This window comes from Pseudoliparis swirei, chromosome 6 (assembly GCF_029220125.1).
Source record: "Pseudoliparis swirei isolate HS2019 ecotype Mariana Trench chromosome 6, NWPU_hadal_v1, whole genome shotgun sequence".
In the NCBI taxonomy this organism is placed as follows: Eukaryota; Metazoa; Chordata; class Actinopteri; order Perciformes; family Liparidae; genus Pseudoliparis; species Pseudoliparis swirei.
The window spans coordinates 28,275,129-28,294,822 of record NC_079393.1 but is presented as its reverse complement, the minus strand read 5'-3'; the positions used below and the strand labels follow the sequence as shown (position 1 = coordinate 28,294,822).

General features: G+C 50.1%; 1 protein-coding gene across 1 annotated transcript; it reads right to left on the bottom strand.

Moving 5' to 3' along the window:
• Positions 1 to 225: 225 nt before the first annotated feature.
• On the bottom strand, positions 226 to 19,478 carry anln2 (anillin, actin binding protein 2). Its single transcript, XM_056417346.1, has 24 exons — positions 19,417 to 19,478; positions 18,480 to 18,579; positions 18,177 to 18,344; positions 17,895 to 17,990; positions 17,329 to 17,507; positions 17,067 to 17,159; positions 16,564 to 16,653; positions 16,110 to 16,200; positions 13,822 to 14,883; positions 10,201 to 10,502; positions 10,032 to 10,126; positions 9,768 to 9,891; positions 8,628 to 8,763; positions 8,383 to 8,556; positions 8,178 to 8,304; positions 8,047 to 8,095; positions 7,675 to 7,728; positions 7,568 to 7,600; positions 7,467 to 7,488; positions 5,804 to 5,913; positions 4,122 to 4,208; positions 2,250 to 2,357; positions 2,043 to 2,170; positions 226 to 1,144 (listed from the first exon to the last, which is right to left on the bottom strand). The coding sequence occupies exons 2-24, from the start codon at positions 18,571 to 18,573 to the stop codon at positions 1,000 to 1,002; spliced, it is 3,567 nt and encodes a 1,188-aa protein (XP_056273321.1). The 5' UTR covers positions 18,574 to 18,579; positions 19,417 to 19,478; the 3' UTR covers positions 226 to 999.
• Between the last annotated feature and the right edge of the window lie 216 nt (positions 19,479 to 19,694).

The window sequence follows — 19,694 nt, the reverse complement described above, 5'->3', positions numbered from 1 at the left end:
GTATTGTGTAATAAGGGTGTAGTTGTGTCCTCTGTATTGTGTAATAAGGGTGTAGTTGTGTCCTCTGTATTGTGTAATGAGGGTGTAGTTGTGTCCTCTGTATTGTTTAATAAGGGTGTAGTTGTGTCCTCTGTATTGTGTAATAAGGGTGTAGTTGTGTCCTCTGTATTGTGTAATAAGGGTGTAGTTGTGTCCTCTGTATTGTGTGATAAGGGTGTAGTGTCCTCTGTATTGTGTAATAAGGGTGTAGTTGTGTCCTCTGTATTGTGTAATGAGGGTGTAGTTGTGTCCTCTGTATTGTTTAATAAGGGTGTAGTTGTGTCCTCTGTATTGTGTAATAAGGGTGTAGTTGTGTCCTCTGTATTGTGTAATAAGGGTGTAGTTGTGTCCTCTGTATTGTGTGATAAGGGTGTAGTGTCCTCTGTATTGTGTAATAAGGGTGTAGTTGTGTCCTCTGTATTGTGTAATAAGGGTGTAGTTGTGTCCTCTGTATTGTGTAGTTTATTATCAGGTTCAGAGCTGGTGGAGTTTCCTCATCCTACATTCATTAGTAGATTTCCTCCTTCAGTATTTATTATATATGGTATTAGTGCATCTCTCTAAATGTGTTCATCCTTCCAGTTTAGATGATACAAAACAACACGTGTAAATCATCTCAAAAGTATATATATATACACACATATATATATACACAATAAGTTTCATCTTAGCTTCTAAACAGTCAAAATAAATGATTTTTTTCCTCGCAAAATTATTAAGAGAAACTAACACGTATCCAAACGACAAATAAAAGTAAAACGAAAACCGTCTGGACTGGATTCAGATTTTAAAGAAAAGAAATAAACAATAAGATGAACATTGAATAGATATCTCCCCCCCAAAAAATGAAAAGGGAGGCGATAAAGAAGAAGAGCTCTCTGAGCCCTGATGGCGGCTCCTCGTCTACCTGCCTGAGGGTTATGTGACTGCGGGTCATGTGACTGAGGGTCATGTGACCACTCACAGGATGCTCTCCCTCAGGCTGCTGGTGGAGCTGGACTGAAGAGCCTCCGGTTGGTTCCAGGTGTTGAAGTCCAGCAGCGCCTGGTTCAGCCTCTCCATCCAGTCCAGTCTCTCCTGTTTGGTGTCGGCGGAAAACCAGCACCTGAACACACCAGCAGCTGTTACAGATGCCCCTGAACGCATCGTCCTACTTAAACTCACATGGACAACTCCCTCCAAATTAAGAGTCTATTTTCAGGGTTCATCCACATGACCAATGAACAGGTTCATCCACATGACCAAAGAACAGGTTCATCCACATGGCCAATGAATAGGTTCATCCTCATGACCAATGAACAGGTTCATCCACATGACCAATGAACAGGTTTATCCACATGACCAATGAACAGGTTCATCCACATGACCAATGAACAGGTTCATCCTCATGACCAGTGAACAGGTTCATCCACATGACCAATGAACAGGTTCATCCACATGACCAAAGAACAGGTTCATCCACATGGCCAATGAATAGGTTCATCCTCATGACCAATGAACAGGTTCATCCACATGACCAATGAACAGGTTTATCCACATGACCAATGAACAGGTTCATCCACATGACCAATGAACAGGTTTATCCACATGACCAATGAACGGGTTCATCCACATGACCAGGGTTCATCCACATGACCAGGGTTCATCCACATGACCAATGAACAGGGTTCTGTTGTGACTGTAGTGAATTACTTCCATTATATTGATCTCCATAAACTTAAGTATAACCTTAAATTACAAATGAATGAGTAACAATAGTTTGATTAAAAGATTAAGTATTTACAGAAATGTGTATTCTTTAATCAAACTGAATGAACAGATGAATTTAACACATTTGCAGGAATTTTCCAAACATTTTGGAATATCTTTTTTTCCAGGGCAGGAAAAAAACATTTTGAAATTCCAGGACTTTTCCAGGTTTTCCAGGACCGTATGAACCCTGAAACGTGGTTCATGGTGAATGACTTTAACAGAGATGATCGATAAGCGGTGCTAACTCTTACTTGGCAGCGGCGTCCTGCGGGGCGCTGCTAACCAGCTCGAAGGTGAAAGGTCGAGCACACGAGTCTCTCTTCACGGGCCGGACGCAGCGGCTGTGGGCGCTGGACAGAGAGAGGCTGCCCTCGGCCTCCTGCACACAACAACAACAGGACGGTGAGGAGGGCCGCGTGGACCTGGTTCTGCAGGCCTGTAGGCCGGTCTGCCGGTACCTTGGTCTCTCGGTCGTTGGGGTGGTTCCAGTGGAACATGGTGCAGCCCTCCAGGGCGAAGTAGCGGCGATGCCAAACCCCGAAACCACCGATCAGCTCAAACATCGTCTGGAGACGCAGAGAAGAGAAAGAGAAGGCAACGCTCTGAGCAGGGTTCATCCACATGGCCAATGAACAGGTTCATCCACATGACCAATGAACAGGTTCATCCTCATGACCAATGAACAGGTTCATCCACATGACCAATGAACAGGTTCATCCTCATGACCAATGAACAGGTTCATCCTCATGACCAATGAACAGGGTTCATCCACATGACCAATGAACAGGTTCATCCTCATGACCAATGAACAGGTTCATCCACATGACCAATGAACAGGTTCATCACATGACCAATGAACAGGTTCATCCACATGACCAATGAACAGGTTCATCCACATGACCAATGAACAGGTTCATCCTCATGACCAATGAACAGGTTCATCCACATGACCAATGAACAGGTTCATCCTCATGACCAATGAACAGGGTTCATCCACATGACCAATGAACAGGTTCATCCTCATGACCAATGAACAGGTTCATCCACATGACCAATGAACAGGTTCATCCTCATGACCAATGAACAGGTTCATCACATGACCAATGAACAGGTTCATCCACATGACCAATGAACAGGTTCATCCACATGACCAATGAACAGGTTCATCCTCATGACCAATGAACAGGTTCATCCACATGACCAATGAACAGGTTCATCCACATGACCAATGAACAGGTTCATCCACATGACCAATGAACAGGTTCATCCTCATGACCAATGAACAGGTTCATCCACATGACCAATGAACAGGTTCATCCTCATGACCAATGAACAGGTTCATCCACATGACCAATGAACAGGTTCATCCTCATGACCAATGAACAGGTTCATCCACATGACCAATGAACAGGTTCATCCACATGACCAATGAACAGGTTCATCCACATGACCAATGAACAGGTTCATCCACATGGTGACCAATGAACAGGTTCATCCTCATGACCAATGAACAGGTTCATCCACATGGTGACCAATGAACAGGTTCATCCTCATGACCAATGAACATGGTTCATCCACATGACCAATGAACAGGTTCATCCACATGGTGACCAATGAGTCTCCAGGACTTTTAACCAAATTTCCATAACCAAACATTTCTTTAAATCCCGGTGTCTAGATGACAAAGTGATAACATGTCGTATTTAAACTAACAAAGAGGATTCTAAAGCATAAAGTATAAAACCGTAAATGATTCAAATGAAAGAGACAATAGTTTAGATTAAGAGAATAAACATTCATGTCTTTTCAGTTACGGTGCGTTCACTTGCAGCGCGGAAAATGTTTGAGTATGAAAGAGCGTACGGCGGCTTATATTTAGAACGTCTTAATTTTAAAAGCATGTTAATTATTTAAAACTCAGCATAAATGAATTTATGAATATAACATTTACAGGACTTTTACAAAACTTTTGGTACTTTTTTTTCTCCAGGACTTTTCTAGGTCTAGAAATAAACATTTTTAAATTCCAGGACTTTTCCAGGTTTTCCATGATTGTACCAACCCTATTGTTTTTTTAGCCTTTATTACGGCTGTGAATTCTGTCGCCTCTTTCCTTTGACTTCCGGTCGGTGTGGAGACACTCAGACTGAAACACACCAGGAACCAACTCCACGTCTACATCAGAAACTCTTCTGCAGCGTCACGGCGCCCACAATGAACGCCATGGAGCTCTTGGTGTGTGTGTGTGTGCGTGTGCTTCGTCGTGGGTTGTCATGCAGCGTCGGCTAACCCGCCGAGTGAAGATAAGTTGTAACGTAGGCGTCACTGACCAGGAAGCCGTGGTGCTGGACGTCAGAGTGACGCTCGCTGGCCAGGCTCAGGTAGATGTTTCCCTCCAGAGGAGAGAGGAAGGGCACCTGAGGAGAGCAAGAGACACAACAGCTGTGAAGACAACCACACCGCAGTCATTCACAGACACACACACACAGCCTGACGATGATGGTTGGTAGATCCTATGCTGCTGGTCCTCTCGTAGATGATGTAATCCAGAGTGAGAACGTCTCCGGCTGCTCTAGGATACACTGAGCTCCTCTCCTCTAGGATACACTGAGCACCTCCTCTAGGATACACTGAGCACCTCTCTAGGATACACTGAGCACCTCTCCTCTAGGATACACTGAGCACCTCCTCTAGGATACACTGAGCACCTCCTCTAGGATACACTGAGCACCTCCTCTAGGATACACTGAGCACCTCTCCTCGAGGATACACTGAGCACCTCCTCGAGGATACACTGAGCACCTCTCTAGGATACACTGAGCACCTCCTCTAGGATACACTGAGCACCTCTCCTCTAGGATACACTGAGCACCTCTCCTCGAGGATACACTGAGCACCTCCTCTAGGATACACTGAGCACCTCTCCTCGAGGATACACTGAGCACCTCGATACACTGAGCACCTCTCCTCGAGGATACACTGAGCACCTCTCCTCGAGGATACACTGAGCACCTCTCAAGGATACACTGAGCTCCTCTCCTCTTGGATACACTGAGCACCTCTCCTCTAGGATACACTGAGCACCTCTCCTCTAGGATACACTGAGCATCTCTCTCCTCTTGGATACACTGAGCACCTCTCCTCTAGGACACACTGAGCACCTCTCCTCTAGGATACACTGAGCACCTCTCCTCTAGGATACACTGAGCACCTCTCCTCTAGGATACACTGAGCACCTCTCCTCTAGGATACACTGAGCACCTCTCTAGGATACTACACTGAGCACCTCTCACTAGGATACACTGAGCACCTCTCACTAGGATACACTGAGCACCTCTCTCCTCTAGGATACACTGAGCACCTCTCCCCTTATGGATGAATTTACATCTGTTACTCTAATGATTCCTTCTGGTCACATGACATCTATTGTTCATTTGGTCATGTGACATCTATTCTTCTGTCCATCCTGGAGAGGGATCCTCCTCTGTGTCTCCTGAAGGGTTCTTCCCTTTTTTCCTTGTGAAATGTTTCTCATTTTTGGGAGTTGTTCCTGATCCGATGTGAGGTCAAAGGTCAGGGTGTCAATGAGTACAGATCGTAAAGCTCTCTGAGGAGAGTTTATAATTTGTGATAATGGGCTATACTCAATAAACTGAATGGAGGGTTAGTTTGTTCGGTAGAGACACGGTTAGTTTCTTCAAAGGGTAACGGTGAAACCTTGTCCTGAAACTCATCTCCCAGCAGCCTCCTGATTTTGCCCTCAAGCTTCATCTGAGTGGAGGAAGTAGAAAACAGAGAAGAGGAGGGGGGGGGGCAGACATGTTACACCACCAGTGAGCCCATGTGTGTACACAGAATAACAGGAGCAGCGAACGGGTGAACAGTGATGATGCATCTCAGTGAAAGTCTCCGGGTGAATCTATTGGTCGATTAACCCTAGAAAACGCGTCAGCAGCAGCGCCCTCTAGTGATCAGAGTGTGGACCTGCAGTGATCCAGAATGCAGCGGGTACCTTATCCAGGGGGAACCGGCTGAGTCCCAGAGAGTCCAAGGTGATCTTGTGGGATCCGACCAGGAAGAAGTTACTGGAGCGACGAGTGTTGAGAGCAGGGGGAGCACCGGCTGAGGACGAAGAGGAGCATGAACAGGTTCATCCACACGACCAATGAACAGGTTCATCCACATGACCAATGAACAGGTTCATCCACATGACCAATGAACAGGTTCATCCACATGACCAATGAACAGGTTCATCCTCATGACCAATGAACAGGGTTCATCCACATGACCAATGAAGAGGTTCATCCACATGACCAATGAACAGGTTCATCCTCATGACCAATGAACAGGTTCATCCACATGACCAATGAACAGGTTCATCCACATGATCAATGAACAGGGTTCATCCACATGGCCAATGAACAGGTTCATCCTCATGACCAATGAACAGGTTCATCCACATGACCAATGAACAGGTTCATCCTCATGACCAATGAACAGGGTTCATCCACATGACCAATGAAGAGGTTCATCCACATGACCAATGAACAGGTTCATCCTCATGACCAATGAACAGGTTCATCCACATGATCAATGAACAGGTTCATCCACATGACCAATGAACAGGTTCATCCTCATGACCAATGAACAGGTTCATCCTCATGACCAATGAACAGGTTCATCCTCATGACCAATGAACAGGTTCATCCACATGGTGACCAATGAACAGGTTCATCCACATGACCAATGAACAGGTTCATCCACATGACCAATGAACAGGTTCATCCACATGACCAATGAACAGGTTCATCCTCATGACCAATGAACAGGTTCATCCACATGACCAATGAACAGGTTCATCCACATGACCAATGAACAGGTTCATCCACATGACCAATGAACAGGTTCATCCTCATGACCAATGAACAGGTTCATCCTCATGACCAATGAACAGGTTCATCCTCATGACCAATGAACAGGTTCATCCTCATGACCAATGAACAGGTTCATCCACATGACCAATGAACAGGTTCATCCTCATGACCAATGAACAGGTTCATCCACATGACCAATGAACAGGTTCATCCTCATGACCAATGAACAGGTTCATCCTCATGACCAATGAACAGGTTCATCACATGACCAATGAACAGGTTCATCCCCATGGGTGTCCAGGACCTTAAACCACAATTCCATGACCAAACATTGTGAAATCTCCGTGTCTACATGAGTACAAACCTTAAATACAAATGAATGAGACAACAGTTTGATTAAAAGGATACATTTGTATCCACATATTTATTCTTTTAATCAAACTGTGTAACTGAACATATGAATATAACATCATTTTTCTAGACTTTTGCGAAGTAAATTTTTTTAAGGACTTTTCCAGACATAGAAATTAACAATTTTAAAATTCCAGGACGTGTCCAGGTTTTCCATGAGCGTAGGAACCCCGATTAAAACGACGTTTACAAAATGCTCCACAGACACGACCAGAAGACAGGAAGCAGAACGTCAAGCAGACAGAAAGAAGAACACTAGAAAGACAATGGACACGACAAACACAGAGCAACGGGAACAGAAAACAAACTTCATACAAGTGCGTCCCAACTTTCCTTGTATTCCAAAAGGTTTTCTAATAAGTGACTGAACACAATGCAGAGTGGACTTACATGTCAGACTGTGGTTGGATCTCTGAAAGCAGAAGACGCTCCAGTGAGACGTGAGCAACAGAAACAGAGTTATAATGATGTTAGAATGACTGGACTCTCACCGTCATGCTGCTCAGGAGCTTCCTGGGCGTGACCTGAAGGTGTGAAGACAACAGAGAACTTAGACCACTGATAACCTGCTGAGCTCATTCTGGGGCTCTGGGCTCACCCGGGACTTGGTGGTGGTCCGGTCCACGCTGCAGGTACTCCCCGAGGCGTGGGACTAGACCAAAGAACATGTTAAACACGGGGGTCATCCCCATGGATTGAGAGAATAAACATTCATGTCTTCTCAGTTACGATGCGTTCACTTGCAGCGCGGAAAATGTTTGAGTATGAAAGAGCGTACAGCGCTTATATTTCGAGAGTCTTTCTTTTAAAAGCATGTTAATTATTTAAAACTCAGCGTTAATGAACTTATGAATACAACATTTACAGGACTTTTACAAAACTTTGGGGATTTTACAAATTGTGCTGTCGGGGCATGACTCGTTGGTTTTCCCAGTTGAATGTGTGAAACCAGTGCCGTGCGTCCTCTCACCAGGCTGTAGACCTCCAAGTCGATCTCAAAGGACGAGCGGACGTCTTTCCTGACGCGAGGAGACAGAACAACAACAAACGCTCATCTCTAGACTCAAAGGGCTCGTCGAGGGAGCGGAGACGGCAGCTTACAGGGTGACGGAGGTCGGGAAGGAGATGGTGTCTCCGGTCTGAGCGTCGGCGGCCGTGGCCAGCGGCGTGGCCACGATGGTGCACGGCCCGTAGCGGATCAGCACGAAGAAGTAGTGACTGGGCCGACCTGCGGCGGGACACGCGGCCGTCATCCGGAGTCGAGCACGAGGCTCAAGACGAGCGTGAGCGCGAGGCGGCGTCCTACCTGAGCGCTTGTGGGAGGAGCAGACAAACTCCACCTTGAGCGGCAGCTGGATCCCGGTGATGCGGACGGTGCCTCTGCAGGGCTGCTGGGCCGCGTCGTCCTCCTCCGCCGGCTCGGCGCCGCGCCGCTCTTGCAGCCTGGCCACCTCCGCCAGCAGGGCCGAGCGCTTCTCACCTGGAGGCGGGAAGCAAGGAGAGTGAGATGGCGGTCGGGCCGACGCTCGCCGAGAGGCCGGCTCGTCTTACAGGAGACCAGCAGCAGCTTCTCGGCCTCCGCCTCCTCCAGAGAGCCCCTCCCGTGATCCTTGTCGGTGCAGCAGCTCAGAGCCTGCAGCGTCTGGCTGATCACCGTCTGCAGCTTCACCGCCTCTTCACCCAGGGCCTGCACACACACAGAGAGACACACATACACAGAGACACACACACAGAGAGACACACACACACAGAGACACACACACACAGATACACACACACAGAGACACACACACAGAGAGACACACACACACACAGACACACACACACACACAGACACACACACACAGAGACACACACACACAGAGACACACACACACACAGACACACACAGAGACACACAGAGACACACACACAGAGACACACACTCACAGAGCCACACACACACAGAGACACACACACACAGAGACACACACACACACAGAGAGACACACACTATAGTTAATCATCTGCACACAGATGACTCACAATGAAGGGCAACACGTCGCCATAGCAACATGCTGACATCACTAGACGGGCGACAACGCCCCGTAATGTCCCTTAATAATAGTAATAAAGCGTTTTGATTTTGTTCTTTGTTGCCTGGACTAGGTACACCAAAAGAAATCTAGAAATATAATTTCTAATAACAAAAACTAATAAGTTATAATTGTTAATAGTTGTTTAAAAAAATGTAATAACAATAAATAACCACAAAGAAATAAGAATAAAATTGAATCTGATTTATGTTTTCCGTTTAAAAAAAAATAATCTAAGAAAACACTTTGAATCTGTAGACTGTCTTATAGTCTTATTATTGTCTAATAGTCTTATTATTATCTAATAGTCTTATTATTGCCATTTTATGATAATTGCTCATATCCTGTAAATAAGTATATTTATTATTGTTGAAGGTTAAATGTATTTCAGTTTCATAAAGTGCCTCATGGATATTTAAATATATAATGTATATTTAAATATATATTATTTTATTCATATATATTTAAATACTCTGGAGTTCAACCAGAGGGTCTAACTGAGGCTCCTTCTCCCAGCAGAAAGTAACAAGGGAGCACAGGCTCTTATTTTGAAGTGATTCTACTGGACTACATCAGATCCACATCGGTCCTCCAGACCAGGTCCTCGTGGTCTCACCGCGATGGTCTCCTTGGGGTCGACGGGGGGGCGGAGCCTCTCTGGCGCTCGTCTCTGGACCCCGGGGGTGACGCTCTGGATGGAGGGCGGGTGAGTCTGCCTCTGAGTGCGATACGCATCCACGCTGGCAACCAACCACACACACAAGTAATTAAGGAGAACTGATAATAATATACGATTCATTCATAGATTAAAATATTCTTGTAAAGATATTGGTAGCTTTGGGCAGCAGGAGACACCTGGTGCTAGAAGATGGATTCTCACCTGTATAGAGGAGCAGACTCTGCAGGCCGAGAGGTGCTCTCCTCCGGAGTCAGGAGCAGGGAGGGGGGGTGGGACTCCCGGCTCGCCGCCAGTCGCTGGCGGTGGAACACGGAACGATAAATATCTCAGAGAGCTCCCCTAGTGGACGGATACTGTAATGACCTCTTACCATCGGGGTGACCCCGGCCTCCACGGACCTGCTGGGGGGGGAGCCCAGCTCGTCTCCATCGCCTCGCGGCTTCTCGCTGGCGCCGCGCTCTTCTTCTTTGGACCCCGCCTCTTCTTCGCTCTTCTCGGTGTCCATCTTGTTGTCTTTGTCCCCGGGACAGACGCCGATGTCGCTGTCCTCGGCGTCGCCCCCCCTCTCCTCCTCCTCCTCCTCCATCCGTCCGGCGCATTCCAGAACCTCATCGAACATCTGGTCGATGATCTCCGCCGTGTCGGTCTCGTCGTGAGAGCTCAGCTCGCCGTCTGAGGGGCGAACAGGAAGCAGTCAGAGGGGCGAACAGGAAGCATTCAGAGGGGCGAACAGGAAGCAGTCTGAGGGGCGAACAGGAAGCAGTCAGAGGGGCGAACAGGAAGCAGTCAGAGGGGCGAACAGGAAGCAGTCAGAGGGGCGAACAGGAAGCAGTCAGAGGGACAAACAGGAAGCAGTCAGAGGGACGAACAGGAAGCATTCAGAGGGGCGAACAGGAAGCAGTCTGAGGGACGAACAGGAAGCAGTCAGAGGGGCGAACAGGAAGCAGTCAGAGGGGCGAACAGGAAGCAGTCAGAGGGGCGAACAGGAAGCAGTCAGAGGGACGAACAGGAAGCAGTCAGAGGGGCGAACAGGAAGCAGTCAGAGGGGCGAACAGGGAGCAGTCAGAGGGGCGAACAGGAAGCAGTCAGAGGGACGAACAGGAAGCAGTCAGAGGGGCGAACAGGAAGCAGTCAGAGGGGCGAACAGGGAGCAGTCAGAGGGACGAAGAGGAAGCAGTCTGAGGGGCGAACAGGAAGCAGTCTGAGGGGCGAACAGGAAGCAGTCTGAGGGGCGAACAGGAAGCAGTCTGAGGGGCGAACAGGAAGCAGTCTGAGGGGCGAACAGGGAGCAGTCAGAGGGACGAAGAGGAAGCAGTCTGAGGGGCGAACAGGAAGCAGTCTGAGGGGCGAACAGGAAGCAGTCTGAGGGGCGAACAGGAAGCAGTCAGAGGGGCGAACAGGAAGCAGTCTGAGGGGCGAACAGGAAGCAGTCTGAGGGGCGAACAGGAAGCAGTCAGAGGGGCGAACAGGAAGCAGTCAGAGGGACGAAGAGGAAGCAGTCTGAGGGGCGAACAGGAAGCAGTCTGAGGGGCGAACAGGAAGCAGTCTGAGGGGCGAACAGGAAGCAGTCAGAGGGGCGAACAGGAAGCAGTCAGAGGGGCGAACAGGAAGCAGTCAGAGGGACGAACAGGAAGCAGTCAGAGGGACGAACAGGAAGCATTCAGAGGGGCGAACAGGAAGCAGTCTGAGGGACGAACAGGAAGCAGTCAGAGGGGCGAACAGGAAGCAGTCAGAGGGGCGAACAGGAAGCAGTCAGAGGGGCGAACAGGAAGCAGTCAGAGGGACGAACAGGAAGCAGTCAGAGGGGCGAACAGGGAGCAGTCAGAGGGACGAAGAGGAAGCAGTCTGAGGGGCGAACAGGAAGCAGTCTGAGGGGCGAACAGGAAGCAGCCTGAGGGGCGAGCAGGAAGCAGTCTGAGGGGCGAACAGGGAGCAGACAGAGGGACGAAGAGGAAGCAGACTGAGGGGCGAACAGGAAGCAGTCTGAGGCGAACAGGAAGCAGTCAGAGGCGAACAGGGAGCAGTCAGAGGGACGAAGAGGAAGCAGTCTGAGGCGAACAGGAAGCAGTCTGAGGCGAACAGGAAGCAGTCTGAGGCGAACAGGAAGCAGTCTGAGGGGCGAACAGGAAGCAGTCTGAGGGGCGAACAGGAAGCAGTCTGAGGGGCGAACAGGAAGCAGTCTGAGGGGCGAACAGGAAGCAGTCTGAGGGGCGAACAGGGAGCAGTCAGAGGGACGAAGAGGAAGCAGTCTGAGGGGCGAACAGGAAGCAGTCAGAGGGCCAACAGGAAGCAGTCTGAGGGGCGAACAGGAAGCAGTCTGAGGGGCGAACAGGAAGCAGTCTGAGGGGCGAACAGGAAGCAGTCAGAGGGGCGAACAGGAAGCAGTCAGAGGGACGAACAGGAAGCAGTCAGAGGGACGAACAGGAAGCAGTCAGAGGGACGAACAGGAAGCAGTCAGAGGGGCGAACAGGAAGCAGTCAGAGGGGCGAACAGGAAGCAGTCAGAGGGGCGAACAGGGAGCAGTCAGAGGGACGAAGAGGAAGCAGTCTGAGGGGCGAACAGGAAGCAGTCTGAGGGGCGAACAGGAAGCAGTCAGAGGGACGAACAGGAAGCATTCAGAGGGGCGAACAGGAAGCAGTCTGAGGGACGAACAGGAAGCAGTCAGAGGGGCGAACAGGAAGCAGTCAGAGGGGCGAACAGGAAGCAGTCAGAGGGACGAACAGGAAGCAGTCAGAGGGGCGAACAGGAAGCAGTCAGAGGGGCGAACAGGGAGCAGTCAGAGGACGAAGAGGAAGCAGTCTGAGGGGCGAACAGGAAGCAGTCTGAGGGGCGAACAGGAAGCAGTCTGAGGGGCGAACAGGAAGCAGTCTGAGGGGCGAACAGGAAGCAGTCTGAGGGGCGAACAGGAAGCAGTCTGAGGGGCGAACAGGAAGCAGTCAGAGGGGCGAACAGGAAGCAGTCAGAGGGGCGAACAGGAAGCAGTCAGAGGGACGAACAGGAAGCAGTCAGAGGGGCGAACAGGGAGCAGTCAGAGGGGCGAACAGGGAGCAGTCAGAGGGACAAAGAGGAAGCAGTCTGAGGGGCGAACAGGAAGCAGTCTGAGGGGCGAACAGGAAGCAGTCTGAGGGGCGAACAGGAAGCAGTCTGAGGGGCGAACAGGAAGCAGTCTGAGGGGCGAACAGGAAGCAGTCTGAGGGACGAAGAGGAAGCAGTCAGAGGGACGAAGAGGAAGCAGTCTGAGGGGCGAACAGGAAGCAGTCTGAGGGGCGAACAGGAAGCAGTCTGAGGGGCGAACAGGAAGCAGTCTGAGGGGCGAACAGGAAGCAGTCTGAGGGGCGAACAGGAAGCAGTCAGAGGGCCAACAGGAAGCAGTCTGAGGGGCGAACAGGAAGCAGTCTGAGGGGCGAACAGGAAGCAGTCTGAGGGGCGAACAGGAAGCAGTCTGAGGGGCGAACAGGAAGCAGTCTGAGGGGCGAACAGGAAGCAGTCTGAGGGGCGAACAGGAAGCAGTCTGAGGGACGAAGAGGAAGCAGTCAGAGGGACGAAGAGGAAGCAGTCTGAGGGGCGAACAGGAAGCAGTCTGAGGGGCGAACAGGAAGCAGTCTGAGGGGCGAACAGGAAGCAGTCTGAGGGGCGAACAGGAAGCAGTCAGAGGGCCAACAGGAAGCAGTCTGAGGGGCGAACAGGAAGCAGTCTGAGGGGCGAACAGGAAGCAGTCTGAGGGGCGAACAGGAAGCAGTCTGAGGGGCGAACAGGAAGCAGTCAGAGGGGCGAACAGGAAGCAGTCAGAGGGGCGAACAGGAAGCAGTCAGAGGGGCTCAGGGTTCAGGTGTCGACTCCCTCTACCTGGGACCACCAGCTGTGAGCATCTGTCTCTACATAACTCCTGTGCAGGTGTGACCCTCTCACCCCCGGTGAGTCCAGTAGCCCGGTACCACCCTGTGCTCCACCCTGTGCTCCACCCTGTGCTCCACCTCCCTGCCGGTCTCACCTGACACGCTGGTCTTGGCCTCCATGGAGGCGTCGGCCTCGGCCCGGGCGGAGTCCTCCATGAGCTCGGGCTGCAGGACGAAGGAGACTCTCTTCGAGCGCTCTCCTCCCTCCGCCCCGCGAGCTCCTTCCCTCGGCCCGTCTCCACCCGCCCTGCTCTCGTCTCCACCCGCCCTGCTCTCGTCTCCACCCGCCCTGCTCTCGTCTCCACCCGCCCTGCTCTCGTCTCCACCCGCCCTGCTCTCGTCTACTGCATCTGGCTCGGCCTCCAGAAGGTGGTCCGACACCTCCCTGGAACTCGGCGCTCCATCAGATGCCTCCGCTTGTTTCTCACGGCCACTTCCGTCTGACTGGACTTCCATGTCCTCTTCTTCTTCACCTCCGCTCTGGACCTCATCAGAGGGGTGACACTCGTCCTCCTCCCGGCTACGCCTCTGGTCCTCCTGGTTTGGCGTCATGGTGAACTCACCAGCAGCTCCTGCTCCCGGAGGAAGTCCTCCACGGGGCTCTCTAGGCCGGTCCTCTTGTGTTTCAGAAGCCGTCTCAAAGACGTCCTCATCCTGGACGCCAGCGGGTTGACTGTGGCCGACCACACGGCCTCTGGAGGAGTCCCCCTCTCCTTCCTCCCGTTTAATACACTCGTCTTCGTCCTCCTGCTCTCCAGCTACGATAGAGTCTTCCTCGCCTCGAGGATATCTCCACGCCCGCAACTCCTCATCTGTTGAAGGTTCGCCCCCCCCCTCGCTGTATGAGGAACCCTCTCTCTCCTCTCCGGTTACTGTGGAGACCTCAGCGGCCTCCCCTTCCAGAGTGGATTCGAGCAGGCTCTGCTCGTCACCTGTAGTCAGCTCCGACATGTTCTGGTCGTCACTGAAAGGTGCTTTGGAAAAACTCTGATCCTCACTGAACGACAACTTCAAGACGGCCTGTGGTCGCTGGGTCCCTGGCTGCCTTTCCTCATTCCCTTCCTCCTTCCTGACTTCATCACCTCGGTGAGGACTTTGCTCCTTCCTTCCAGCGTTCAACTCTACGAGAGCTTCAGGGTCACTGGGAGCCCTTTGACCTGTTGGAACAGTCGTCTCACATCTTAACACGAGCCTGAGCGTAATGCTGGATCAGAGCAGGTAGGTACACACACACATATATATATGTATAAATACATACATTATATATATATACATACATATTAGGGATGCAACGATCTGATCGGCGCCGATCCATATCGGCCGATATTCCCATTATCGGTTTTGTTCGGCGTTCTCAAAACCGCCGATCAGATGACGTAACATCTGCGAGAAAAACTATCGGAGACGTTTCAATCGCCGGGCATCGCAACGGAGACGATGCGCCCGGCGAGGGCCGCAGAGTGAGAGGTCAGAGGGGATCCTCACCACCGAGCGGCGTCCCCGTCCCCCGAGTTGAATCTCTGGGTCGACTCAGCCGACTCTCACATGTCTGCCCCTATAGACTGATGCTCACGGTAAACACATTCGATCGGGAGCGCGCGAGGGTTTTGATAAAGTTAGCGAAAAGAACCACGTGAAACAACATCCGTTTTTCAAAATAAGATGTCGACAAATCATACACCAGCATATAAAAGTAAACAATGAACTGATTTTGTATCTTTATAGATAGTTTGAGATTTAGCTTAAATTATGCTAACATTAAAACATTTTTACTGGACCAAGGAAGAGTTTATAAAAATAAGTCAGACTTTTGTATGTTAAGAAAAGTCCTGTATATAGATTTCCCCAAGAGTTCCAGGAAATGAATAATGCAGATGTGTTCCATACATATCTGAAATCCCCTACAATAGCAATCAATCAGGACATTTTTCAAAGTAAAAGTCCTAAATGTTTAAAGAAATCTGTAATTTCTTTAATGTTTGAGATGCTTTATATATGTATTTCCTCATAGTCCTCATAGCAATAATGCTACACAATAAATAGAATGCTTCAATCGACACCGTGATCGGTGATCGGTATTATCGGATCGGCAGATACTGATTTCAGTGATCGGCACCAAAAAACCTGATCGGTGCATCTCTAATAAATATATATTTATATAAATGTATTGAGCAGATGTTTTGTAGAAGTTGTGGAGCTCCAGTTTAAGAGCCTGAGTTTAATGAGGATCAGTGTGGAGTTGTGTCATATCAACGTCTCAGAGGGGAATGGACCACACAAGGGCTGGACGCATGTTGATGGGGCCACGAGGTCTTCAAGTCACTTCAGGACATCCTCAACACGCTCGTATCTCAATGTGTTGGATAATGAGGGAAAGTCTCACCGGTCCCATCTGAAGACCGACTCTCTGCACACGATGGAGACGCAGCATCAGTGAAGCTGCCGTCTTTCATCTCCGCGTCACCGTCGATCTGCTGGAAAACACCAGGGAAATATATAAACACACACACACACGTAGTCGGTTCCCTCAGGAAGTCTACAGGGATAAACACGTTACATGCAAGACTCAACCGTGTCCTGCTGGTTCACGTTGACATGCTGGTGATGTGAAACACTGTGAACAGCCACTTTGCCAAAAACAACACCAGACTTAAAGAGGTGCGGCATTGAAGACGTGAACTCCCCTCCCCCGCAGAGACACCTGGAGCCATGGAAACGGGCAAGTGGACCATCAGAAGTGGTGGCTGATGGATTCAAACCTCACACGACCCACAGTGCCCAGGTTGTGTCCGTACGTCTCCAGAGTGACGAGAGACGGTTTGTTTGGTCACACTCACGTCCCAGAGCTGCACGGGGGGCCAGGGGACTCTGCCTCTGGGTCTAGGGACCGAGGCGGAGGCAGCCGAGGGGCCACAGTGGCTCCATCCCTGCTAACGTTTACATAGACTGGAGTGTAACAACAACCTCAAACTGCGACTGTGCTGAATAAACTGCGGGCAAATGCAATAACCATTTAGATATCACTTCATGGTAATCCAAGTCCTAAACTGCCTATTAATCAGACACGAGACTTCTAATGCATCACCAGAGAAACACTGAAAACAGTTAAAGAAGTGAGTGATCGTATATTTTGTTATTGTCCATTTCTATGAGCCAATTCAACCCCATCTACTTTAATAAATATCTAAGTATAAATAAATATATAAATATTTATGTATATAAAAATATATATATATAAATAAATATAAAAATACATATATATAAAAAAATATATATAAATTATACATATATTTATATCTCTATATATGAGACAGGTGCGGCTACAAGATCACAAACCCACCAGAGATAAGGCGGAATCGGAGCTGCTCCTCTTCAGCCAGGCGTTCTCACTGATTGGCTGGAAGGGCAAGTGGCTCAACTCCTCTTCCCGTTCCTGAGAAGTTAAACCACGACAGACATTAAGTTCTTATTACAAATATTCCACGAGAGTAAATAACGTGCAGCGTTTTTTGACTATTTGTTCATCGGAGCACAAGAGGGGCAGAATGGCGTCCAGGTGTTTTCGGTGCTGCTGATAATAAGTTTAAAGGCTCAGGACCAACCTGACGGATGCGAGACGCCAGCTTGGCGCTCGGAGCCGGGGTGCCGTGGAGTTTCTGCTGAATGGCCGACACGGCGTCGGAGCGGGTCCTCGGGGAGGCGCTGGCGGGGCTCGGGGCGGGACCAGCAGAGAAGACGGGCACTTTAAAGCGCTCCATGCGCTGATGGAATTCTCCCCGACCTGGGAGGAAGACAGAGGTTCACTTTCAAAACATAAATAGATTGAGAGATTGGAATAACAACAAAATGGAAGCAACACGCCAAAGAAAAGCTGCGTCGATTTGTTCTAGAAACGTGAACATGTCTAAACGCCTGAGTCACAATGACGTGAGCCTAACCCCACGCCTTTCACCGACTGAGCTGGAGTCAAACCGGCAACCCCCAGACGCTCTAGACACTGTCGGCTTGAGCTGAAGGCCAGAGACCAAGTCAGGCTTTGCCTTTGATAGTTTATCACATTGACTTCCATCTATCGTCTCAACGTCTGTTTAAAAACAGAAAATAAACCAGTCTGTGATTCTCAGAGTGGTTTGAGTGTGTGTGTGTGTGTGCGTGTGTGCGTCCTCACCCAGGATCTGCCCTCTCAGGCCCTTTTGATGGAGCATGAGTGATTGGCTGTTGGTCCCAGGATCCGAGAGGCACCGCTGGGCCAGAGGGGCTCCCCCTGAAACAACGAGCCACAGCATCTATCCAACTCCCTGGATCCACACAGAGCTCAGCTCCTTCACCGGAGTTCACATTGTGAATGCAGGTGATCCAGCTGGGGCCGTTTCTGCCGCCTGTTGAATCGCGTCCCGCTGAAGGTGTTTCTAAAGTCCACCCGGGTGGAGAACAGGGAAGGTGGGATTACCCTCTCGCCTCTGGGTGAGCTGCTGGACTCTGGACCGGACCGAGGGAACCATCGGCGTGTCCGGCTTCGCGTCGAGCTCAGCCAGGCGTCCAGACGACGACGGTTTCGGACTGCGGTTCTCCCGACCGGCGGCTTCCAGACGGCGCCGCTTCTGGCCATTGTTCCCTTCTGAGACATCAGAAAGTGACAAATATGAGTGCAAAGGCTGCCGTGACGATGAGAAAGGTGCGTCTGTGAACCCGTGCTCAACAGGCGCCGCGTTAGCGCCCCGCTCTGAAGCCGATCCGACAGGCAGCAACACACCTGACGGGGAGAGGGCGTCGTCTTCACAATCAGACGGAGGCGCCCTCGGCCTCTTCAAGTTGAGGTTGGCATCGTTTTCCTCTCCGACCTCCATGCCGAGCTGCACACAGGACATTAGGGACTGTGTGTGTGTGTGTGTGTGTGAACGTGTCAGCTGATATTTAAGCACAATACCAATAAGCTATGGCAGTTTATTACCTTCGCATTGAAAAGTATTTGTATGCGTTTTATTCGCTTAAGTCAAAAAGTATTAAACCGAATCGCATGACATTTGGTGGGATGATTGGTTATTATCCGGGGACCATTTGATTAGATTTTGGGATCGATCGGGTCAAAGGTCAAGGTCATTAAAAGTTCAAAATCTTCTTTTTACCATAGCACGGTCAATTTGTATCCAATTGTCATGCAACTAATGCCAACATGTTCATAACTCAATGCCCAGTCTTGTGATATGCGAAGGTATGCGCTCCACCGAGGGCCCGTTCTAGTTTAGCATGCACTCCTCTCAAACACCTTCTTCCTCCTAATGTCACGAACCTAACTAGGTCACTGTGATGGGCAGACAGAGGAAACACGAGCTGTTATGTGGAATAAAAAAGCAGCATTAGCACAGATGAAGCGGAACGTTACAACACCCTGCGGGAAAGCGTTCAGCTCACTGCTAGCAATCGTGCTAACTTGTCAGCTAACGTTACATACGACCCGGGTTACTCTGAAATAACCCGAGTTACACTTCAGTAGTGAAGCTTGCGACTTGTCCGTCTTCGAGGAACTTGAAAACTATCTCGCTAAAGGAGCTAACGTTAGCACGGTAGGGTTAGCAACATCGTCCTTTGAGGCAACTCGGGTTAACGTAGCGTTGGCCTAGCTTGGAACGGCACGGTGACGTCAGCCGCCGTTACACACAGAAGACACGCGGAGTCGTGTTCCGCCTCACCTGAAGTTCAGTGTTGGACGACAGTCCGTGTGAAGCGGGTCAACTGACAGAAACGAGCTAACGCGGCTACCGACGCGACGCTTCCGGTGAGGCTCCTCCTTCTACTTTGAATTTCCGCGGGTCTTCTGACGCGCATCCAGCCGGAGCACCGGAAGTACTCTGGAGGAGGCCGCGCGCGCATGGAGGCTCGCGGTGGTCGAGCTTTACCGTAGTCACTGGACTAGACACGCACCACGTGATTCACCACAATACCAATGTGATGCTGTAACGTTGATGGT